Source organism: Lissotriton helveticus, chromosome 9 (genome assembly GCF_964261635.1).
Source record: "Lissotriton helveticus chromosome 9, aLisHel1.1, whole genome shotgun sequence".
Lineage (NCBI taxonomy): Eukaryota > Metazoa > Chordata > Amphibia > Caudata > Salamandridae > Lissotriton > Lissotriton helveticus.
Genome location: NC_136070.1, coordinates 609,847,231 through 609,870,154, shown reverse-complemented (window position 1 = coordinate 609,870,154; position 22,924 = coordinate 609,847,231). Strand labels below are relative to the sequence as shown.

The following is a 22,924-nucleotide window of genomic DNA, read 5'->3' as shown; positions in this document are numbered from 1 at the left end:
TGTGCGAGTCCTCATTGGGGTCACCCAATGGCTCAAGCAGGAAAACATCTTGCAGGTTCTAAATAATGAGCCTCTGTTTCCCCTTCTTCCATTATCCACTCCGGTAGGGGCAGTCTTACCAAATATCTAACAGAGTGGAGGTCCATCACAAAAGACACTTTGAATACTGCACATATTGGTTCCTGTCTCAAGTTCATTAGTCTTCCACCAGACATTCCACCAAAATCATCCAATCAACTTTTAGAGATGCGACAATCAGAGGTGAACATTCTACTGCTGAAACATATGGTGGAGCTTGTACCTCTTCCCCATAGTGAAAAGGGAATTTATTCCCTTTACTTTTTGGTGAAAAAGAAAGGTCCAAGAAACAAATTCAGACCCATACTAAATCTGGAAGTCGCAAACAAATGGACACAGGGGGAAAATTCAGAATGCTAGCATTACATCAAATTTATCCCAAAACACATCAAAATGCATTCTTTCATTTTCCAATAGCCAGAAAGCACTGCAAATTCCTGAGATTCCTGGTAGAACACAGCCGTTGCCTGTACAAAGTACTCCCTTTTCACCTCAAATCAGCCTCCAGAACTTATTTAAAGTGCATGGCATTGGTCACCGGACATCTCAAGATACTCAAATTATTTGTATAGCTGTATCTAGAGAACTGGCTTATCAAGACGTTAACGCACCAACAAGCTCTACAACATTAACAAGTAGTTGTCACTACTCTCAATCAATTAGCCCTACACATCAATCACCAGAAATGGATCATATCACCAGTGCAGTCTCTTCATTATCTACGGTCAACTTTCAATACCATAAAAGCGAAAGTGTATCCTTCGGAGGAAAGACTGTTATCCATAGGTCTGAAATGTCATTCTCTAATGAAAGTTTCCCATCCAAGGGCAAGACAAATTTCCTCATTGGCATCCTCCATCTTTCTAACACTGAATGCCCGTCTCCACAAGAAACCACTACAAGAGTGTCTGGAAGGCCAGTGGAGTCAATGCTCAAGCAATTGGAAAGACAAGATCACCCTTCTGCCGAAGCAAAATAATCTTGCAAATGGTGATGTCATTGGAAAAATCTCCTCCAAGGAATGTCTTTTCTTCAAGAGGTTCCATCAGAAACAATAGTGACCGATATCTCCCTGCCAGGTTGGGGTGCACACATGGATCCCTTTCAAATACAGGGAACACGATCCACAAAAGATATGTTTGACTATATTATTCTTGTTGGGCTAAGAGCTGTTAATTTGTCCCTGAAATCTTTCCATCCGTCATTCGGATTGACTCCCTGCTTGTTCAGACAGACAACACAAAGATGTACTATGTGAACAAACAAGGAGCGGCAAGGTCTAGAGCCTTATCACTGGAAGTATCACATAAAAGTTTAGATAAATAAATAAAAATACTCCTCTCATTTCGGAAAAAATTAAAGACTCTTTTGTTTAATTGATCCTTCTGCACTGTTTGTTCTGTTTGGGCTTTTTGCTTGCTTTCTTTTCTTGTCTGTCCCTGGCGCCGGAAAAACCCATTGAGGGTAGCTGTGCGCAATACAAGTTAAGATAAATTTAAAAAAAAATAATAATAAAATAAGCCCAAACAATATGGAATTGGTTGCTGGCCTGGACTCCGAGGATCACTGCAGACCATCTACAGGTGTTCAGAATACACATGCATTCTCCCTCAGTAGGTTTTGTAAAAAAAAACACGAGCGGGTACTAAATTACTCCATCTTTCACTCAATCTTCTATGCCTGGGGTTTTCCCTATATAGATCTCTTTGCAACCGCAGAGAACAAACAATGGCCAAACTTCGCCCGAGGTTTTACCAACTAGGGATAATGGGGATGCCTTATGTATCGACTGGTCTGTCAAATTCCTCTACGCTTTTCCACCAATACCCCTGAGTCCAGCAGTGATCATCAAACTGCATTACTTGAAGGTCAAAATGATACTGATAGCTCTGGAATGGCCCCGACAGTGGTGGTTCACAGATCTGCTTCTCATGCCGGAACATGAGACTGCAGTGCAGACCAGATGAATTTTGGAGCCCAGGTGGTTCATTCCAAACTTTCGTCTTTGATTTTGGCAGCATGACCCCTCAACTCATACAATATGGACATTTGAATTTGCCATAAGAATGCATGATAATTCTAAATGAAGCTAAACGTCCATCAACACAAACTTCTTATTCTTTCAAATAGAAGAAATCTTGTCTATGGCAATCTGCCAAGAATCTGCCAAGAACATTATGCCAAGCACATGGCAAGAAGATGGATATCCATGAGGAAGGCTGGATTCAAGCCCTGCAGCTCCAGTCACTGGCAAATTTTAGTGACGGACCCTAACCTCGTCTGCCTCTGGTATCTTGAACGTGATCATTATGCGTCGATTTTTGCACCATGCACTCCAAGGCCTTGAGGGAGCGATCCCTCGAGCGCCCTCGCCGCTACATGTGCGATGCCGCCACGGTCTCAGTCCTGGTCGAGAGGAAGGTCTCAGGATCAGTCATGGAGCCATCGATCTTTGTGGCAACCAAATTCATCACACTCTGGTAAGTCCCACAAAAAGAAATCAAAGAGGTCTTGAAAGCTATTTGGAGAGATGAGCGAGCGTCATCACTCAAGGCCTGGCTCAGCGGTTGAGCCTGCACCTGGGCTGTCTCCGCACCTCTGCGAATTTCTGGGAGCCGGAGCGACCATCCCAGCTTTGAGAATTTTTTATGAGGCCATGCACCTCATATTGGCCGTCCCCGCTGGAGTGCCTTTTGTTCCTGTGGGTTTGGGAGGGGCCTCTACTGGTTTCCTGCTGGCAGGTCGACTCCCGGTGCCAGTCGGCTCCCTTGGATCCATGGGTGGATTCAGACCTGAGCTGGTCATACCACCTCAACCTTCCCCGACACCGTCCCAATGTCGATGTTCTTGCTGGCGCTGTCCCCATTCTCATCCCCGATTTTGACCCAGAGCCAGAGGGACGTCATCCAATCCTAACTCTGGTGCCGACTGGAGCCATTCCCTCTAGATCGGAGCCTAAGCCCTATTCCTATGGGCTAGGCCTTGAAGAAGATTGGGAGGAGCCACTGGACCTTGAAGAATACCAGCCACTGGACCCCAACATGGACTGGTGTGAGGAATTGGTGTAAGCCAGTGGACTGTATACCTCTCCAGATACTGGCTTGGTCTCTCCCCCTACCATGGCTTTGGAGGAAGAAGCCTCTTTTGCTATTGTGGGGAGAAGGGCGTCTTAGATCCTGGACCTTAGTCTGCCCTCAGTGGCAGTCAAGACTAAGGTCTTGACAGAGGTGCTTCAGCCAAGACTTACGCCCTTACAGTGGCTTCTCCCATTCAATGAAGCCCTTACGGACGTCCTGCTTGGTCAGACCTGGTCCAAGCACTGCACAGGGGCTCCTGTGAACAGGAAAATTGCCTTTGGCCAGCCCACAACCCATGGAATCCCAGTTTTCCCACCCAACACCCTTCCCCAGAGATCTTGGTGGTCCAAGCCTTCTCTTCCTGTGTAAATCCTGGGGCATGCCCTACCACTAAACCATATGGGGAATCCAAGATGCTGGACTCCTCAGACAAGAAATGTTTTTCTTCTGCCAACCTGGCACTGCAGTCCGTGAACACCGTGTGCTTTACGGGCTTTACTCCCATTCACTCCTGGATTCGGTTGCCAAGGTGCTGCCTATGCTCCGAAGGAGGCCCGGGCCATACGTTCCCAAGGTATGGCAGACAGGAGAGACGCAGCTAAGGTCACAATCCAATATGGGCTGGACATGGCCGACTCGCTAGGCAGAACGGTTTCGACGTCAGGGACTTTACGGCCCCTTTGCTGGCTCTTCTCTCTTCAGAGTCTGGGTGCACTGAGCACCAGAGCGCTTCAAGGATACCAGAGCTACAGTCAGGTGCTTGGGCCTGTCTGCAGCCCCTTGTCAACCCCAATCAGCCTTTTGCTCATTTTGTGGTTTCCAGTTGCGTCTTTACACACCTAGCTGATATGGCACACAATGTCCCCAGACTCTGTGTGGCCTAGGACACGGTACCCCCAGACTCTGAGTCGGGCAGTCAGGTATTGGGACAGTCCACCACCCTCCCGAAGCTGCAGCCTCCACCCCTCTATAGTTCGCCCTCCAACTATCATGGGCAACCAGTGGGAGGCAGGATATGTCATCATCTGCACCACTGTAGATCAATAACATCAGAACCCTGGGTTCTCTAGATTGTCCGAAGGGGCTAGTCCTTCCCTTCGTGACTACCCTTCCACCCAGGCCACTCTCTTGTGATAGACTGAGGGAGTACCATCTCTCCTTACTCCACCAGGAAGTGGCAGCTCTCATGGCAAGTAATCCATAGAGAGGGTGCTGGCACCAGAAGTAGGTTTTGTTTGTTGTTCCCACTACTTTCTTGTGCCCAAAAGAGACAAAGAGGCAGTTTTCCTATCCTAGACCTATGCCTTCTCAATTTCTTCCTCAAAAAGGAAAAATTCAAAAGGCTCTCGCTTACTCAAGTCCTGTCTGCCCCGGACCTGGTAGAATGAATGGTAGCAAAGGACTTGCAGGACGCATGCTCCCACATTCCCGTCCTTTCTGCCCACAGACGTCACCTGCAGGTCACGGTGGGCCACGAGCACTTTCAGTTTGCCTTGCTCCCATTTGGCCATATCAGCCACCCCCTGTGTTCACCAAGGCAATGGCTGTTGTTGCTGCTTATCTGCGGAGATATAGTGTACTAGTCTTCCCCTGGAGCAAGTCCACCTTCAACAGCCAGTCGTTTCCCACCTCCAGACTACTGTGTACCTCCTACACTCGCTGGGGTGCACTATCAATGTGCCAAAGTCACAGCTGACTCCTTTTCTGATGCTTCCTTTCATCAGAGCTGTTCTGGACACTGTGCAGTTTCAGGCTTAACTTCTTGAACAGTGAGTCCAGGATATTCAGGTTATGATGCCGATGTTTCAGCCTCTATCCTGGGTTATGTAATACTTACTCTGGGGCTTCTAGGCCTCATGGTCTCCTGCATCCTACTTGTGACACATGCCCGCTGGCATATGCAGGCTCTGCAGTGGAACCTGAAGGTTCGGTGGGCGCAGCATTAGAGGGAACTGCAAAGGATCGGCATTGGTGGTTAATAAACTGCAGTTGGGCCAGCAGCAACTCCTCTCTCTTCCCAACCAGTTCTGACAGTAGTGACAGATGTGTCACTCCTTAAAAGGGGAGGCCACCTGGGAGAGTTGGAGATCAGTGGCCTCTGGTCTCTTGTGGAATCCAGACTCCACATCAACCTGCTGGAGCTCTGAGCAATCCGGCTGCCGTTGAAAGTCTTTCTACCCTCTATCAAGGGAAGGCTAGTGTAGGTGTTCACAGACTACACCACTTATGTGTGGTACTGCAACAAGCAGAGCGATGTGGCGTTGTGCATACTTTGTCGAGAGGCCCTACTCCTCTGAACATGGCTGGAATTTCAGGGAATATTCTTGGTGTTTCAACACCTGGAGGGCTCTGTGAATGCCAGGGCAGACAAACTCAGCAGAAGAAGCCTAGCGAATCGCAAAACACATCTTGATACAGAGGTAGTGCAAGTTTTTTTTCACCAGCGGATAGAGCCTTGGTTATATTTGTTCACCACTGCTGAGAATGCGATATGTCAGTATATCACCTCTGCCTAGTTCTTACTCCTAGAAGAGTAGACCCTCACTCACTTATCGTGACATGCTTTATCATCTTACCAGGGTGGCTGTGTATAGGCGCCGATGATGAAGCATGTCACGATAAGTGATTGAGGCGTCTACTCCAATATCTTTGGATACCCTTCTAGAAGTAAGAACTAGGCAGAGGTGACACCTGGATATCCTGATACTGAATGGGAACCAGATCGTTCCCATAAATACTTCTGAGTAATCAGTTGCTCATGTGTGTGTGAATATTGTCAGTGTAAGAGGGCAACTGATTCTATAATCTCTCGCTCTCTGGTGGTGAATCCAAGTTCGGAGGGGCCTCCATAGCCTCGAGAGCTAATAAAGCTGCAGGCACAAGCACGAAGGCCAGGATCTGAACCATTATCTACAATTGGAAAATGGCGGAGGGGCTCGCTTTCGATGAAGACGTAATATCGTCTATCTCAGCAGCACCTTCATTGATTTCTGAATCAGCATTGATACAAACCAACCAAAACACCAGTGATTGGGACTCACTCACCGAATTGAAGCGCACCCACTAAAAACACTCCTGCAGAGCTATCATGACCGAAAACCTCCGGGGCAATATAGCCCCCAATGGTTTTATAGTCTCCAATGCCCCCGAATCTTACTAAATTACCCTGAATTCAGACGTAGCTGGTCCCTCAAAGCATGGAAGTGCACGAGGGACTGGCTTGTTTTGATCATTCAAACACCAAAGAGACTGTCAGATGCACTCTTGGTTGATATTAAAACAATGGGGAATGGATTTAAAATACAATTGACCATCGCTGTATACAAAAAAGAAACTAGAAGAGAACAATAAAATCATCAACGAACACAGAGTATCTGGCAAGCAAAAATCAATAAATTCCAAAAAGATCTCAAGCGGTTCACCTTTGAAGGAACCTTTCCATACTCCAAAGCAGACTACAACCCAAGGGAGTAAGAAAAATCTTATTTTTCAGACACTGATTTTACAGGGTCAGGTAAATACTTTGGAGACTCCTCAGGTGAGTGATCAAACCAAAGCTGGAAGACGAAAAAGAAAGGAGGACACCCATGTGGAAATAGGGGCTCCAACCAACTGAGTATACCTTTTCAACCGCAACCATACGGATGGGGACCTTTTATGTACAACCACCTTTCCACCAATACTGGAGCAGAGATGGATCTACCGTTTATCGTGCTTTAAACGAAGAAATCCAGTGGACCTCCCTTTCATAACCCCTAGTACGGCAAATGAATAACACCTTTTTGAGCCCCTGTAGAATACCCCCAGGTCCACATGGTATATAGAGACTACATCCACTTTGGATTGAAAAAACAAGTACGCAAGGAGTTAATGGCACAACGCCCACACCCCTATGCCCAAGAAAAACAGAGAATATTTTTTTGAAAGACACTGAAGCAGTAAAGATAACACCTCATCAGGAGTTGTGTCTGTGACTCCGACAACATAGTAAACAAATATATCTATATGACACAAATGGAATAATCCTGGTGTCAAAGTGCGCATTGTCACCAGGTCTATAACCCCATAAAAATATCTGACACATCTCATTATCCAATATAGGAGTGGTCTAAAGATGGGGACATAGGCACCTATAAGAACAGACAACAAAGATTGACACCCATATTTATGAGCCTGGACATATTAAAGTAAAATAAAATGAAACACTCGATACTGCCGGTTTGCTTACAAACCTTAGTATCCGATAACAACAACACAAAGCCTCAAAAAACAATACAGATCTATATTCAGTACCAAGGGCCAAAAACATATCACATCAGCAAGAATCATTTGATGTAAAACAAACCTTGGGCACACACTATGTACAAATTATGTACGGTAAATTTTTACCGTTCAGTAATGATCCTGGTTAGACATTAAGAAGAGGAAGACAATGTGTTCTTCATGAATAATATAGTCATCAAAAGCTTTGGCTTCAGCAGAGGGGTGACAACTCAGATAGCAATTCACACAATGTAACATTCCGAAGTTCAGGTAATGAACATAACCAACATTTAAGAAAGCAATAAAGCATATGTGATAAGAATAAAGCCCCCCATCAGGCACCATAACGATGGGCACATATCTATAATACAGTACGAGCACCGTAGGACCTTATGAGTATAATTATGAAAATGAAAGGGAATCACTGCTAGAGGTCGCACGGAGGTGGGCTCTCCATGACCACGAGCCACTGGTCTATCTAGAGGGAGCAATTTGCATGTTAACGAAAAGAGGACGCAACAACAAAAGACAATGAGAATACAAGATAGTTTTATTAGAGTATTAGATGATAAATGGAGGTAGGCTCTCTACAAACACAAATAAAAAACAACTACTAACAACCGGGTATTTGGAGGTGGGCTCTCCAACCCTGTTTTCTTAGGATGACAATGAGCAAAGAAGGAGTATGAAGGAACCTCCTTCTTCAGACAGTAACTCTAAGCATGTGTTTACCTACTACAAATGCTTGCACTATACTTTCTCTTCCCAAGTGTGTGACTACAAGACGGCATCATCCCTCACGAACCGCGTGACCCTTGAGAAAGTCATATTAGAGGGTAAGCATAAATAGAAGAGGAGTGAATGACACAGTATGCAGGAGGCTGTGATTGACAACACTATGAAATCCATTCACTCCACTCTTGTATCACTAAGAGAGGTAGACTTAGACATTTTATCACAATATAGGAGAGGCAGTAACTGCCTATATAGAATTTTCTTTTGCTTTTAGATATATGGCAATACAATTAAGAACTTCATGTTCACTGGGGAGCACCTAAGCTTCAATTGTATACAATACTGATGCCGAAGAAATTAAGAAAAAGGTAATATGAGATATAAAGATTCAAGTGTAAAGCTAATGGCTAAATACAGTAGTAAAGTCCGGTGTTAGTTAAGCATTGAGACAGACGGAATGTATCAAGATCAAAAAAGTAAGTCCCCCCTCCTTTCACTTTGATTCTTCTGCTTTACAGAAAATATCTTCTGAAGCAGGGAACCAAGACAGTTGAGAGCTTTAGGCCTCACGAGTGTGCATGGTGTGCGTGCTCAAGAAAGGACAGGGATACCGACAAGACAGCCCTGACGAAGGACCCAAGACCCGATTGGACTCATAGCGAGGGCCGAAACATGTTGGCCCAAAAATAAAGGGTATAATTGAGTAGTATCATCTTACAAGGGTGCGGATAGGCACAGATGATGAAGCATGTCACGATAAGTGATTGAGGCATCTACTCCAATATCTTTGGATACCCTTCTATGAGTACGAACTAGGCAGAGGTGACACCTGGATATCCTGATAATGGATGGGAACCAGATGGTTTCCCATAAAAGTTTCTGAGTAATCAGTTGCTCATGTGTGTGTGACTATCAGGTTTCTTACCATCAACATGGCCATCCTCGTGGCCATGACATTCGCCCAGAGGGTCACTGAGCTGCAGGGTTTGTCGTCTTAGTTTCCCTAGCTTTACTTCTTCCTGGACAAGCTGGTCCTTTACACTAGAGCTTTCTTCCTTCCAAAGGTGGTCACTCCCTTTCATGTCAGCTGATCCATCACCCTACCTACTTTTAATGCTCTACCGCATCTCTCTAAGGAAGAGGAGGGACTCGACCGACTGGACCCAAAAAGAGCATTGTCGTTCTACCTTAACCGCACAAAAGAGTTCCGGGTGGACAACCAACTCTTCGTGAGGTATGTCGGAGCAAAGATGGGGGAATGTCTTGCAGACACAGACCATCTTCTAATGGACCGTGCTTAGCATTGAAATCTGCTAGGCACTGGCCAAGTAGCAACCCTCTGATGGTTTGCGAGCTCATTCCACCAGAGCTAATGCTGAAACGACTGCATTAGCACGCAGCGTTCTGGTCCTGGACATCTGCCAGACAGCAACGCGGGCTTCTCTGCACGTGCTCACCAATATCAGATGAACAAATTACTTACCTTCGGTAATGCCCTCTCTGATTGAGATTCTATCTAGCTGCAGATTCCTTACTGACCCACCCATCGTTCCACGCTCTGCGAATAGATTTCTAGGGACAGTATTTTTCCCCTTTCAGGGCCAAGTTTTCCACACCAATGGTTAGTGTGCTTTATGGCTCCGTACAATTGGTGTGGAAGAGACGACTCAGCTTCTACACCCCCACCACCCAGCTCCCCTCCGCCAACCTCGCCCTCGCCACAGTCCCCCGCATCCAAAGAGCGACCTCCGTCAGCAGATCATTCTCCCACCTCGCCTCCAAGACCTGGAACACCCTCCCCATCCACCTACGGCAGACGCATGCCCTGCTGACCTTCAGAAGACTCCTCAAGACCTGGCTTTTCGAGCAGTAGCTGCATTCCTCACCCCCCAGCACCTTGAGACCCTCACGTGTAAGTAGTGCACCCTGTAAATGCTATGATTGATTGATTGATTGGAAAGTCACGGAAAGAAACTGACCGCAGCATGCTGGGATGGCTCCTATTTAGGCACTGCACATATCACTTCCGGCGTGGACAATGCCACGTGGAACCGAGCGATGCCACCTACTGGCGCGCAGGGATACTGCTCAATGAAAAATATTGAGTCTGATGCCTGTTGTTCATTCTAAGGTAAGGAATCTTCTGCTAGCTAGAGTCTCTACCAGAAAAGGCATTATTGAAGGTTAGTAATTTGTTTTGTTAATTCCATACTTACTTCATTTGGTCAAATCTGGTTCACAATGTTCTTGTACTAAATAAAGTCCATTTGGCAGCTATTACTGCCTACAAAATATATCCACCACAAACCCTTTTTTTCATAGTCCCAATTACTAAGGACTCTATAGAAGGCCTGAAAAAGTGTTTCCCCTAGCACGCCATATTTTTTCTCCGTGGGATTCAACGTTGTGCGTTCACGTCTCATGACAGCTTCTTTCGAACCTATCTATAAAGCCTTGTTTCAACATCTGTCTTGGATAATTGCTTTTCTGTATGCCATCATATCAACAGATCGAGTTAGGGAGATGTAAGCTTGATGCTCTTATGAACCATACACAATATTTCATAGCAGTAAGATAGTTATAAGAAGTCATTCAACATTCAAGCATAAAGTATTTTCAGATTTTCACAATAATCAAACCATTACCCTATCAACTTTCTTTCAGAATCCGTCAACTCCAGTAGAAAGATCCCTAAGCATGTTGGATGTGAGATAGGTCTTAACATTTTATCTAGACAGTACTAAAGATATTCGTAAGTCCAATTGTTTGCAAATGATGGTCCTTTACGTACAGTTTTTGCCATATCTAAACTATCTATATCCAGGTGGATAGTTTCTTGCATTATGTTTTGCTATCAGAAAGCAAATAAAATCCTGACTTGTAAACCAAAAGCTCATTCTCCCAGAGGTAAAACAGCAACAGCTACTTTGATGAGAAACATTTGTATTGCAGAAATCTGTAAAGTAGCCACCAGGATTCTGTTCACACCTTTATGAGGCACTATTGCCTGGGTTCAGATGCTAGAACAGAAGTTCAAGTAGGATAAGCTTTCTTAAGGAATCCATTTGTTTAGCTGCTTATATGGACCATCTTTTTCTTTTTCACAACCTTTTTTAGGGATGGGCTTGCCACTATATGCATTTTTGTTATAATTGTCAATGGAGATTCCCTGAGGGAGAAAATGGTTTCTCAACCTGCAATCCTAGTTCTCTGTCAGGGGAATCTCCATTGAAATCATGAGCAATCCACCCTCCTCCCCGTTGGTAGAGAGAAAAATTATTAATAGACATGCTACGATTCATTAGTTATCTTCTCTTTTGCTCTGTAAAAAGTACTGAGGAAATAGCCATCTGCTAGGCATACTGAAGAGCTGTGATCCCTTAAAGATGCAGCGTCAGTTGTCATCTCTACAGAACTGCAGCCTATATGTGCACATTGCTCTAGTTTTCCTTCCCCATATCCTTTAAAAAAAAAAATTTGCAGAGGAGATTTATAAGGAAAAATCTCGCAGCTCCTGGAAAATGTTTCTGGTTTTTAATAATAATATGTTTTTTAATGTCAATTAAAGTCATTGGCCAATGTAGCCTGATTTATAGACTGCAAAACATGTATCTGAAAGAAACAGGTTAGTTTTAGGTTCCTTACCTTAGAATATCCCCAGGCGTCAGACTGGATCCGGAAAGTTTTGCGTAGCGGTACCCCTGTGCGTCGGTGGGCGTTGTCTTCGGCTCCGCGTCCGGCGCCGGCGTAGTTGGTGCCGGAATGACGTCGTCGAAGTACTTAGACGCCGCCCTCGCGCGCTGATGTAAGTTCATCCTTTTTCCGCGCCAGCAAGCGCAGATCCCGAAAAAGCAGTGCTCCTTAGTCACTTTTTCACTAACTTTTTCAATCTTTTTGATCCTGTTTTGAGTCGTAAGACTATCGGTGCCGGTAGGGATGCCCGGGTTCAAGCCCTGTGGCGATTGCAACCGACTGATGTCGGTTACCGACCCCCATCGCCGGTGCCTGTATTGCCTTGGGGCCGACCATGACAACAAGTCATGCCCCGACTGCCGGGCCTTGACGTCGAAGGCTAGGCGGGAGCGGTACCGTAAGCGCCTTGAGCTCCGGCAGTCGGTCCGCGCCGTTCACGGTCCAGGTCAAGGAGGAGGTCGAAGGACCTGTCGCGAGGACACAGTCATCGCAGCTCGGCGAGTCTATACCATTCGTCGGCCTCCAAGTCCTCAGGTAGGAGGCACAAGAAGTCGAAGAGACGACATCGCTCTTCCAACTCCCCCCCGACGCTCGCGCGATGCGGTCGGGGGTTCGGGCGACACCGCCCACGCGAATCCGCCGGTGCCACATGTGCCGCTGCCAGCTCCACAACCGTCGGTCCCTGGAGTGAACGCGACGCCGGAGGAGATCGATTCCTTCCTCGTGGCGATGAGGTCGCTCTCTCCTCCGTCGAGTCACGCTGGGGCGCCTTCGGGCCCCGTGGCCCCGACTGGGAGCCCAAGCGGGCTGGGTGCTTTGGCCCCGGCGCCGTCGACGACTTCGGTCCCGACGCCGCAGGGCCCCACCGGGTCCGGATTCGAGTCGCCGCTGTTCGACCTCACGACCCCTCTGCCGGCGCCGACCCCCAGGGTGTCGCCCCCGACGCCGTCCCCGGACGACGTCGTCCCCGGTCCCTCCCTCGGTCCGGATCCGCCGTCGGACCGGCGTCGCTCGACGCCGCATTCGACGCCGAGAGAAGAGCAATTCTTAAACCGCAAGCAAGCTCTTCGGAGCCTCTACTGCCGTTTAATGAGGCCCTTACTGACGTTCTGTTGGGCACTTGGTCCAGGCCCGCTACAGGTCCCCCTGTAGATCGGAACGTAGCCAGGCACCACCGCCCGGCCCCGGGCGCCCCTAGCTTCCTGTCCACCCACCCCTCCCCGAGAGCCTGGTTATCCAGGCCTCTAACTCCCAGACCGCATTCCCGACTGCACCACCTGATCGGGAATCCAAAAGGTATGAGCAGTTCGGTAAGAAGCTGTTCTCCTCAGTGCCAGGGGACAGCGGCGAGGCCAGTCCACATCCACCCCCGCAGCATCCGCCTCAAAGCCTTCCTAGTCCGAGCTTTCAGGCCCATTCAACGCCAGTGGGGGGGCAGGGTTCGCCATCACCTCCGCCACTGGCGCTCCATCACATCGGACAGGTGGGTGCTGCAAATCGTCCGAAGGGGCTACTCCCTTCCCTTCGAGGCGACCCCTCCAGCCATGCCACCGCAGTCCCACCGCGTGTCGGGGGATCACTTGCTACTTCTGCAAGAGGAAGTTATGGCCCTCTTGGCCAAAGGGGCCATTGAGCGCATTCCTGGGCCAGAAGTAGGGTGTGGTTGTTACTCCCACTACTTTCTGGTTCCCAAGAAGGGCAAAGGGGGCCTACGCCCTATCTTGGGCCTGCGGAACGTCAACTGCTTCCTCCGGAAGGAGAGGTTCAAGATGCTGACTTTGGCTCAGGTCCTAGCTGCCCTAGACCCAGAAGACTGGATGGTAGAGTTGGACTTGCAGGACGCATATTTTCACATCCCCGTCCTCCCGGCCCACCGGCGTTATCTGCGGTTCACGGTAGGCCGCAAGCACTTCTAGTTTACCGTGCTCACCTTCGGCCTTACCACGAAAGTGATGGCGGTGGTCGCAGTCCATCTGCGTAGATTAGGGGTGTCAGTCTTCCCCTATCTCGACAACTGGTTGTTGAAGGCGGGCTCGCGCCAGACAGTCGTCAGCCACCTCCAGACTACGGCCGACCTCCTGCACCTGCTGGGGTTCTCCATCAATGTGCCGAAGTCACACCTGTGTCCCTCTCAGAAGCTCCTCTTCATTCGAGCGGTTCTGGACTCGGCGCAGTTTTGGGTTTATCCTCCCGAACAGCGGGTTTGGGATATTCAGGCTCTGATTCCGATCTTTCGGCCTTTATCCCGAGTCTCGGTCAGGTTGACGCTGCAGCTTCTGTGGCTGATGGCCTCCTGCATCCTTCTGGTGCATCACGCCAGGTGACGGATGCGGGCTCTGCAGTGGAACCTGAAGTTTCAGTGGGCCCAGCATCAGGGCAACCTGTCCGACCACGTCCTGATCTCGGAGGGCACTGCGAGACAGTTGCAGTGGTGGCTCACGGACCGCGATTGGGTCAACGGCAGATCCCTCTCCTTACCCCAACCGGAGCACGTAGTAGTTACGGATGCGTCCCTCCTGGGCTGGGAGGGGCACATGATAGAGGTGGAGATCCGAGGCCTCTGGTCTCTGGCTGAGTCCCGGCTCCATATCAACCTTCCGGAGCTGCGGGCGATCCTACTTGCATTGAAGGCATTCCTTCCCTGTGTCCGGGGAAGTGTAGTGCAGGTGTTCGCGGACAACACCACCGCAATGTGGTACTGCAACAAACAGGGCGGGGTGGGGTCGTGGATCCTTTGTCAGGAGACTCTGCGCCTCTGGCAATGGCTGGAACACCAGGGCGTCATCCTGGTGGTTCAACACCTGGCAGGTTCCCTGAACGCCAGGGTGGACGAACTCAGCCGCCGGTGCATAATGGATCACGAATGGCGTCTGAACTCTGACGTGGCGCAAGGCCTCTTTCAGCGATGGGGAGAGCCTTGGTTAGATCTATTTGCCACCGAAGAGAAGGCGCAATGTCATCAGTTCTGCGCGTTGGAATTTCCAAGGCGGCACTCACTCGGAGACGCTTTTCGTCGCAAGTGGAGCTGCAGTCTATTGTACGCCTTTCCGCCAATACCACTTCTGCCCAAAGTGCTGAAGAAGATCAGGCGCGACCGGGACCAAGTCATCCTCGTGGCTCCGGACTGGGCACGAAGATACTGGTATCCCGAGCTACTCAACATGTCAGTCGATTCATCTGCCTCTACAGGAGGACCTTCTGTCGCAGCAGCAGGGGACGGTCCTCCACCCGAACCTGACCAGTCTCCACCTCCATGCGTGAAGATTGAGCGGCGACAGTTGAGGCCATTTGACTTGCCTCCTGAGGTCTGTGATATGACTCTGGCAGCCAGGCGTCCCTCCACAAAATCGGTATACGCCTGCAGGTGGAACAAATTTGTGGCATGGTGCACAGCAAAGGCTGTGGATCCACTCTCTGCCCCTCTTTCTGAGGTTCTCCTCTTTCTTCTTTCTCTTGCCCAGCAGGGCTCTGCTCTGGGCACTATCAAGGGCTACCTCTCCGCCATTTCAGCCTTTTTAAGGCTACCTGATCAGCCTTCTCTTTTCAAGTCCCCTGTTGTAAATAGATTCTTGAAGGGCATCACTCACATGTTTCCTCCTGTTCCTTTCGTGATGCCTCAGTGGGACTTGAACCTTGTTCTTACTTATTTGATGTGCGCTCCTTTCGAGCCACTTCACAATTGCCCTCTTCGTCTTCTCACTCTTAATACTGCCTTCCTGGTTGCCATCACCTCTGCTAGGAGAGTGAGTGAGCTCCAGGCTCTTTCTTCCAAACCTCCTTTCCTTTCTGTCCATCCGGACAAAGTTGTCTTGAGAACGCGTCCCTCTTTCCTGCCCAAGGTAGTCACAGCCTTCCACATGGGGCAGTCCATCACCTTGCCCACCTTCTTTCCGCCTCCGCATTCCTCGAAGGAAGAAGAGAGGCTCCACCATCTGGACCCAAAACGTACGCTCTCATTCTATCTGGACTGCACACGCCAGTTCCAGGTGCACGACCAGCTCTTTGTTGGTTACGTGGGCGCTAAGAAGGGACGGGCGGTGCACAAACGGACCATCTATCAGTGGGTCGTGTTGTGCATCAAGGTATGCTACTCTTTGGCTAAAAAGCTTCCTGTTGGGCTGAGGGCCCATTCCACTCGGGCCACGGCGGCTACTACTGCCCTGGGTCGGGGAGTCCCCTTGCAGGACATCTCTCAGGCAGCTACGTGGGCCTCGCTGCACACGTTCGCTAGACACTACTGCCTGGACAGCCAAGTCCGGAGAGATGGCTTTTTCAGCCGATCTGTTCTCCAGGACTTTCTGGTGTGATCATTGGTTCGCAGACCCATCATCGGGGTTGGTATTGCTGGGGTATCTATTCTAAGGTAAGGAATCTAACACTAACCTGTTTCTTTCAGATGCACAAGTTACTTACCTTCGGTAATGATATATCTGTAAGAAACAGTAGTCAGTGTTAAATTCCTTACCGCCCCACCCATCCTCCCCGTTCTGCGAACCGATATCTAGGGTTAAGGTTCTTCCCTTTGAGGGCCCTAGTTTCATGGCACCAGTGTTGGTTTTTATCATGGCTCTGCGTTCCTGGCGCGGAAAAGCTGTGTATAAGAACTGACGTCAGCGCGTGAGGGTGGCGTCTAGGTACTCCGATGATGTCATTCCGTCGCCGACGACGGACGCGGAGCCGCAGACGACGCCTACCGACGCGCAGGGGTACTGCTACGCAAAACTTTCCGGAACCAGTCTGACGCCTGGGGATATTCTAAGGTAAGGAATCTAACACTAATTACTGTTTCTTACAGATATATCGTTACCAAAGATAAGTAACTTGTGCTTTATAACAAAGAATCTGCTATTCTTGGACTTCCAGCGATAATGTCTACACTAAAGAAGATATATTTTAAAAAACTGCTCTGGGATTCCTGCACGTAGGCAGGACTGTTCATTGCTTATGATTTCAATTGGAGAGTCCCCTGGGAGAGAATGCGGCAACAGGTAAGAAACCATATCTGCCCCCTGTATGTACTAATATGTATTTAACTGTTTTACTCTCACCTATGTCAAAATGTTTACATATTTTAAGATAAAAGTTCCCAAATATACGTATACATCAGAAAAGGGGATATTGATGCTTTCACAAAGTAGTTTATTATACAAGCTTGTTGTTTCTTAGTCACGCCAAAAGAAAAGCATCTCTGCCTATGACATGCAACATTTATAGCTTGAGATTACCTGTATTTCAAGTTACTCAGTAAACTAGTTAAGATTGTCTCCTCATGTTCCTCCTTTGCAGTGCTGGAAGTGCACCAGTTTGCCCAGGAAGCAGTCGTAGCTGATGCTTGGCTAACAGCCCAGGAGCCAATTATAAAGAGCAGAGAGTTGGGGAACAGTGTGGATGAGGTGGAGCAGCTAATTCGGCGGCATGAGGCCTTCCGCAAAACTGCTGCTGCTTGGGAAGAACGCTTCAGCTCCCTGAGACGCCTAACCACAGTATGTAAATACGATCTACTTGTACAAGGTGTAATACAGTGAAATAGAGGCAAAACAAACTTTTTTTTTTTTTTTTTTTTTTTTAAAACCTTTATTTGGAGAAACAAAGAGAGACATGCGCAGGCCCACAACCACCATGGCCGGCCACAAAGCAGTCAGTTAAAAAACAGGAGAAATGCATACCAATCGGCAAACAGGATACGTTAAAAGACTCCAGATACGGTTGCGGGGATTGTAACAAAGGATAGGAGGTTTTCGTTTTAAAGTTTAAAGAAGAGTAGGGGCCGCCACCACAAGGATTTAGCACCTCACGTAAAAACCATAAGAAACAAGGGGGACATACCCCAATGGCGAATTGAGGCAGGCAATGACGATAGCGACTCAGCATTCAAGGCAACCGAGACGGTGATATCAAACAACAGGTCATGATACAATAAACAGCATTCCCAGATACCACCCCAAAAATCCCACCCCAAAGAAGGGAGAGATAGGGGCTTAAGAAGATGCCCGAAAAGGAAATAAGGTGCAAGACCAAGGGACAGCCAGCCCTACGAAAGAGGAAAGAACCCTCCCAAAGCCAGAAAAGAGCGAAAGGGACCATAGAACAAAATAAACTAAAATAACAACCCCCCCCCCCCACACCCGCCACCCTGCACCCCTGTGATGGCTACGGCCTAGCCCATAAACAGCGTGCCTGTCGCCCCGAAACTGCCCCAAAGAAGGGAAAAAGTACAATAAGTACAAGAAATGGAGGAGGAGAGAATGAAACCACGAAGGTGATAAGGATTAGCGAAGGAAGAAGACAATCAACAGATATGTTCCCGGCCGCCCGCTCCCGGCCCCCGCACCCGATATGATAATAACAGTAGATGCAACCAATGTCCCGCTCACGCAACACTGTCCCAGCAATGTAAGGAATAGCGACCCGAGTAAGCAACCTTAACCTTGCCCCCTGCGATCATGGTGGTCGATGGAGTCCAACAGTCCGGCCGGCGCCGCGGATGAGCGAGGCACCCGGAACGGCCAAGGGCGCCCACAAAAGTCCACGCAAACCACCGTAGGAAGTCAGAGAGTGATACAAACATGAACAAGGCAGCGCAACAGTTTGTCGGAAACAGCCGGCCAGATCAACAACAACAGTCTCAGGAGGGGATGAAAAGTCACGCCACCAGCACACAAAGGAGATGACAAACACGGTGCCCGGGGACGATATACCCGCCAGTGTATGGAACCACAAACTCCAGACCTCTTCCGGGCCGTCGCGGTCGGCACCTCAGCAACATCAAAGCCGCAACCCACCAACATCTCAGTAGGCACCTCGGCATGGAGATCGATGTGGACTGGTGCAGAGTGCGGCGCAGTGTGCAGCACTTGGGGGCACCCACAGCCCGCCGGAGAAATAGCATCCAGCCGGCACTCCAGATCTCGGGTGGTAACGTACCAAGCCACTCGAACTGCCTCCAGAGCACACAGGACAGCACCGGTCCCCAGCGGTTTCTCAGGAGGAAAGGGTACCGCAGTGTCCTCCACACCGGGCTCACGGATGTATGGCGACCGAGGAAGCCGGGCGCCATTGTCACTTGCCTCCCATAGACCACCTCGCCGACTTTCCGCTAGCGACCACCGGGCCAGAGACATGGGGGCATCTGTTAACATCGTAGAACCGGCTTATTCACTTCCAACCAGCATCCGGACCCCCAAGTAAGCTACGAGGATACCGCTGTCGGGCGCTGAAGTGCAGTGCAGAAAATGGCGTCCGTCACGGGCCGAGGCAACAAAGAAACAGTTCCGACCACTTCTAAGCCGGGCAATGATACAGAGTGTTTCCCGCAGATATAGTGTAGCCAGGTGTGCAAAATCCCAGAGCGGAATGAGGCGCTGCGGCGACGAGCACAACGCGGCCGCCTCACACAAGCCGATCGGCTCCTCCTCCTCCGCGATGGCCGCTGCTGCTGTGGCCGCTTCCGGCTGACTCCACAAACAAAGACCCGGCCCCACTGCCGCGCAGGGCCGGGACAGGAGCGAGGACGATGCGCCGCTAATATTACACAGAATTTGCAGGGGGACACGCCATCATGGGCAGGAGCGGTTCCCCATTCCAGTCGCTGGGTGAGAAGTCAGGATGAAGAACAGGATGATAGGGAAAAGCGCTAGGGTCGGCGGAGCCGAGAATCTAGGCGGCCATCTCGGTTGCTGGCTAGGCTCCTCCTCTTCAAAACAAACTTAACTGTGTAGGGAAGAGGTCTTCAAAGAGTGGGGCTGCTACCCTACTGTGGAATCCTAAAGCAATGTCTAGGGATGTACAACTGTCAAAATGGTTAGCAGATGAGTTTTAGTTATTGATTGTAATCATAAATTAGCACAATGGATTATTACAAGAAGCTTCCTACACCATCTGGTCCACAGGCTCCTCCACCATCTTCCTCTGTTCCACAATCTATCCGATCTCCACACACTCCTCAGGTGCTACATTCTTTAAAGAGGCTTGGAATATAATTGAGACCTCAAGATCTTCCACCAGAAGGATTCCAGCAATTACCATTCAGGATGTAAATTCCGATGATGATCTGGAGGAAGATGACACAAGGGCATATGTATCAAGTACCGTTATTGCGATTCTCAAATTGCGTTTTTTAGAGAATCGCTATTTGAGAATCGCAAAACGGGATATAATAAAAAATTAGCAAATATTTTGCGATTCCTTGGCATTCCTTAATTGCAATTTGCAAATTGCGAATCGCAATTAAGGAATACCTTCCCATTCATTCCTATGGGCTAGGAGGCCCATAGGAATGAGTGGGAAGACATTCTCAATTTGCGATTCTCAATTAGAGAATCGCAAATTGAGAATCGCAAATTGAGAATGCAATTTCAAGGGTGCCAGAGTGTCAATTGGACACCCTGTTGCACCCCTGAAATATGTATGTGTGCACATGTGGCGCACATGTGCCACGTGGCACTTTTAAAAATGCAAAAAAGTGAATTTTGCAAAGAAATCGCAATTACCACCATCTTGAAGTTGGTGGTAATTTGCAATTCCTTACGGCCAAATTGCACTTTTTCTGTGCTTCATACATTGAATTTAAGGAATCGCAATGCGATTCCTTAAATGCAATCGCAAAATAGAGAATCACAAATTTTGTGATTCTCTAATTTGCGATGCCCATTTGGGATCATAATCCCAAAAGGCCTTTTCCCGTTCGCAAACGGGCTGGTTCTGAGAATCAGCCCTTTTGCGAACAGGAAAAGGGCTTGATACATATGCCCCACAGACTCTTGAGTGGGATGACTATGTGGTGCCAGTATCTGATAAAGGTCTCTATCTGCATACTCCTTACCTTATAATATTCCCCAGGCATCAGACTGGATCCAGACTTTTTTGAGCAATCTTCTTGTGTGCCATCTAGGTGGCATCATTTGGCTCCATGTGGCATCGTTGGTGTCGCCCACGCCGGAAGTGAGGTGCGCTGTGCCTATATCTGCACCATCCCAGTGCGCTGACAACAATTAGGTGTTTTCCGCACCATCAAGGCGAATCCGGATGAGCTCCCCTCAGTCACTTTTAGGCGGACTTTTCGTCTGGAAGATGTCCCACTGGGTTTTTGTTGCAGTTGTATCTCTCTCCCCTCCTCCCTAAGTTTTGCCCCCTTTTTAGCTACTGGATGCTGATTTTCAACTCTGACACTGTACTGAAGCCTGCTAATCAAACCTCAGTGCCAGTGTTCTTTCCTTAAAACAAAGTGATGTCTCATTATTTTACAGTTGACTCAGGACTTTAGCACCCCCGTAAGCCCCGAGCAAATGGTTTCCCTGGTACCTAGGGCCTGTGTACTAAAGTGGGTCCCTAAGGGCTGCAGCATATCTTATGCCAGTCTAAGGAACCCACACAAAAAGTCCATACAGATTGCCAATGCAGGCTTCATGGCATGGTGCAATACTTGAAGTGAAAGCATGACATGGCACTCTCCTGTGTGCCATACCAAAGTGACTGCATTTAATATAGGTATGTCACCCCTGCAGCAGGCCTTTGAGCCCTAATGCAAGGTACCTTATATCTTATGTGAGGACATATCTACATGAGTAGATATGCCCCTGTGATGTCTAGTTCTATTACTAGATACTGCAAGTGAACAGGGAAGCCATCTTAAGGTATATACTGGGCACTAGTAAAATGAGTTACCCAGCTACATGATGGCTTCATTGAAACATATGATGTTTGTTATCAAACACCTCATATTAATTAACCCACACTGATTCCAGTGATTAATTTATTAATACATGCACCCACAGGGTACCTTAAAGGTACCCATGAACCCTACTAGTCCTCTAGTGTGCTGGCTCACTAGTCCTGACCAGCCTGTCACCACAGATGAGTTTCTGAAGTTTCTGACCCCCTAGGAGGTGAGAGCTCTGCACTCAGAGGTCAGAAACAAGGCCTGCTCTGACAGGAGGGGTATACACCTCCTCCAGGAGGAAGGCTAGTAAATTAGCATGTCTAGACAGGGAGCTTCAAAGAGCACACCGCCTTTAATATGTGATCCTGTCTTCCACCAGGCCTGCTTTCTGCCTTGAGGCCCATTTGGCACCAGAACAGGTGGGAAATTAGCTATTCAAGGAGGCGTGTTGCACCTCCAGGCTAGTCACACCCCTAGGGAGAGCTACCTGAAGTGAACCCGAAAGAAATAATTCCACCATATCTGATAGACATCTTGCCGCAGATGTCTTACCTTTGAATTTCCTAGGTGGCAGATTGGATCTGTAAGTAGTTTCTTTGAGCAGTACCCTTGCGCACCAGTAGGTGGCTTTGGTCGGCTCCGCGTGACATCGTCGGCAGCGTCTCCGCCGCTGTGAGTTCCATGTCACCTATATAGGCGCCACCTCAGCATGCTGACGTCAGTTCTTTTCTTTCCGCACCAGTTATCGCAGATCCGTGAAGAAGAGCTACCCTGTGTAATTTTTGACAGGCCTTTTTTGACATTTGGTCAACCTTTTTTCAGGACCTGCAGTGGTGGCTGACCAACTGTGATTGGGACAGAGGCAGACCCCTCTCCCTTCCCCAACCAGATCACACAGTAGTAACGATGTGTCACTCCTTGGATGGGGCAACCATCTGGGAGAGATGGAGATCAGACGACTTTGTTGGAGCTCCGAGTGCTTTGCTTGGCATTGAAAGGCTTTCTTCCTTCAGTCAAGGGAAACCTGGTTCAAGTGTTCACGGACAACACCACCGCCATGTGGTACTGCAACAAACAGGGTGGGGTGGTGTTGTGGACCCTTTGTCAAGAGGCCCTGCGTCTCTGGACATGGCTGGAACAGTAGGGCATATCCCTGATGTTTCAACACCTTGCAGGTTCCCTAAATGACAGGGCGGATAAACTCAGCCGTCAATGCCTAGCATATGGTGTCTCCATCCGCAGGTGGTGCAAGGTCTCTCTCAGCAGTGGGGAGAGCCTTGGTTAGATCTGTTCGCCTCCGTAGAGAATGCGCCATGTCCACTGTTTTGCTCATTGATGTTTCCAAGGCGGCTCTCGCTCGGAGACACTTTTCATCACAAGTGGAGCTCAGGCCTCCTGTACTCCTTTCTGCCCATACCAC

The 22,924-nt window shown here is 48.7% G+C and overlaps 1 protein-coding gene across 1 annotated transcript in view; it reads left to right on the top strand.

Annotated features, from left to right (window-relative positions):
• Positions 1 to 22,924, top strand: part of SPTBN4 (spectrin beta, non-erythrocytic 4) — a 1,415,585-nt gene that overhangs the window by 1,030,179 nt on the left and 362,482 nt on the right. The window contains 1 exon segment of the mRNA XM_078660647.1: positions 17,133 to 17,329. Within this exon segment, the coding sequence (XP_078516773.1) occupies positions 17,133 to 17,329 (197 nt within the window).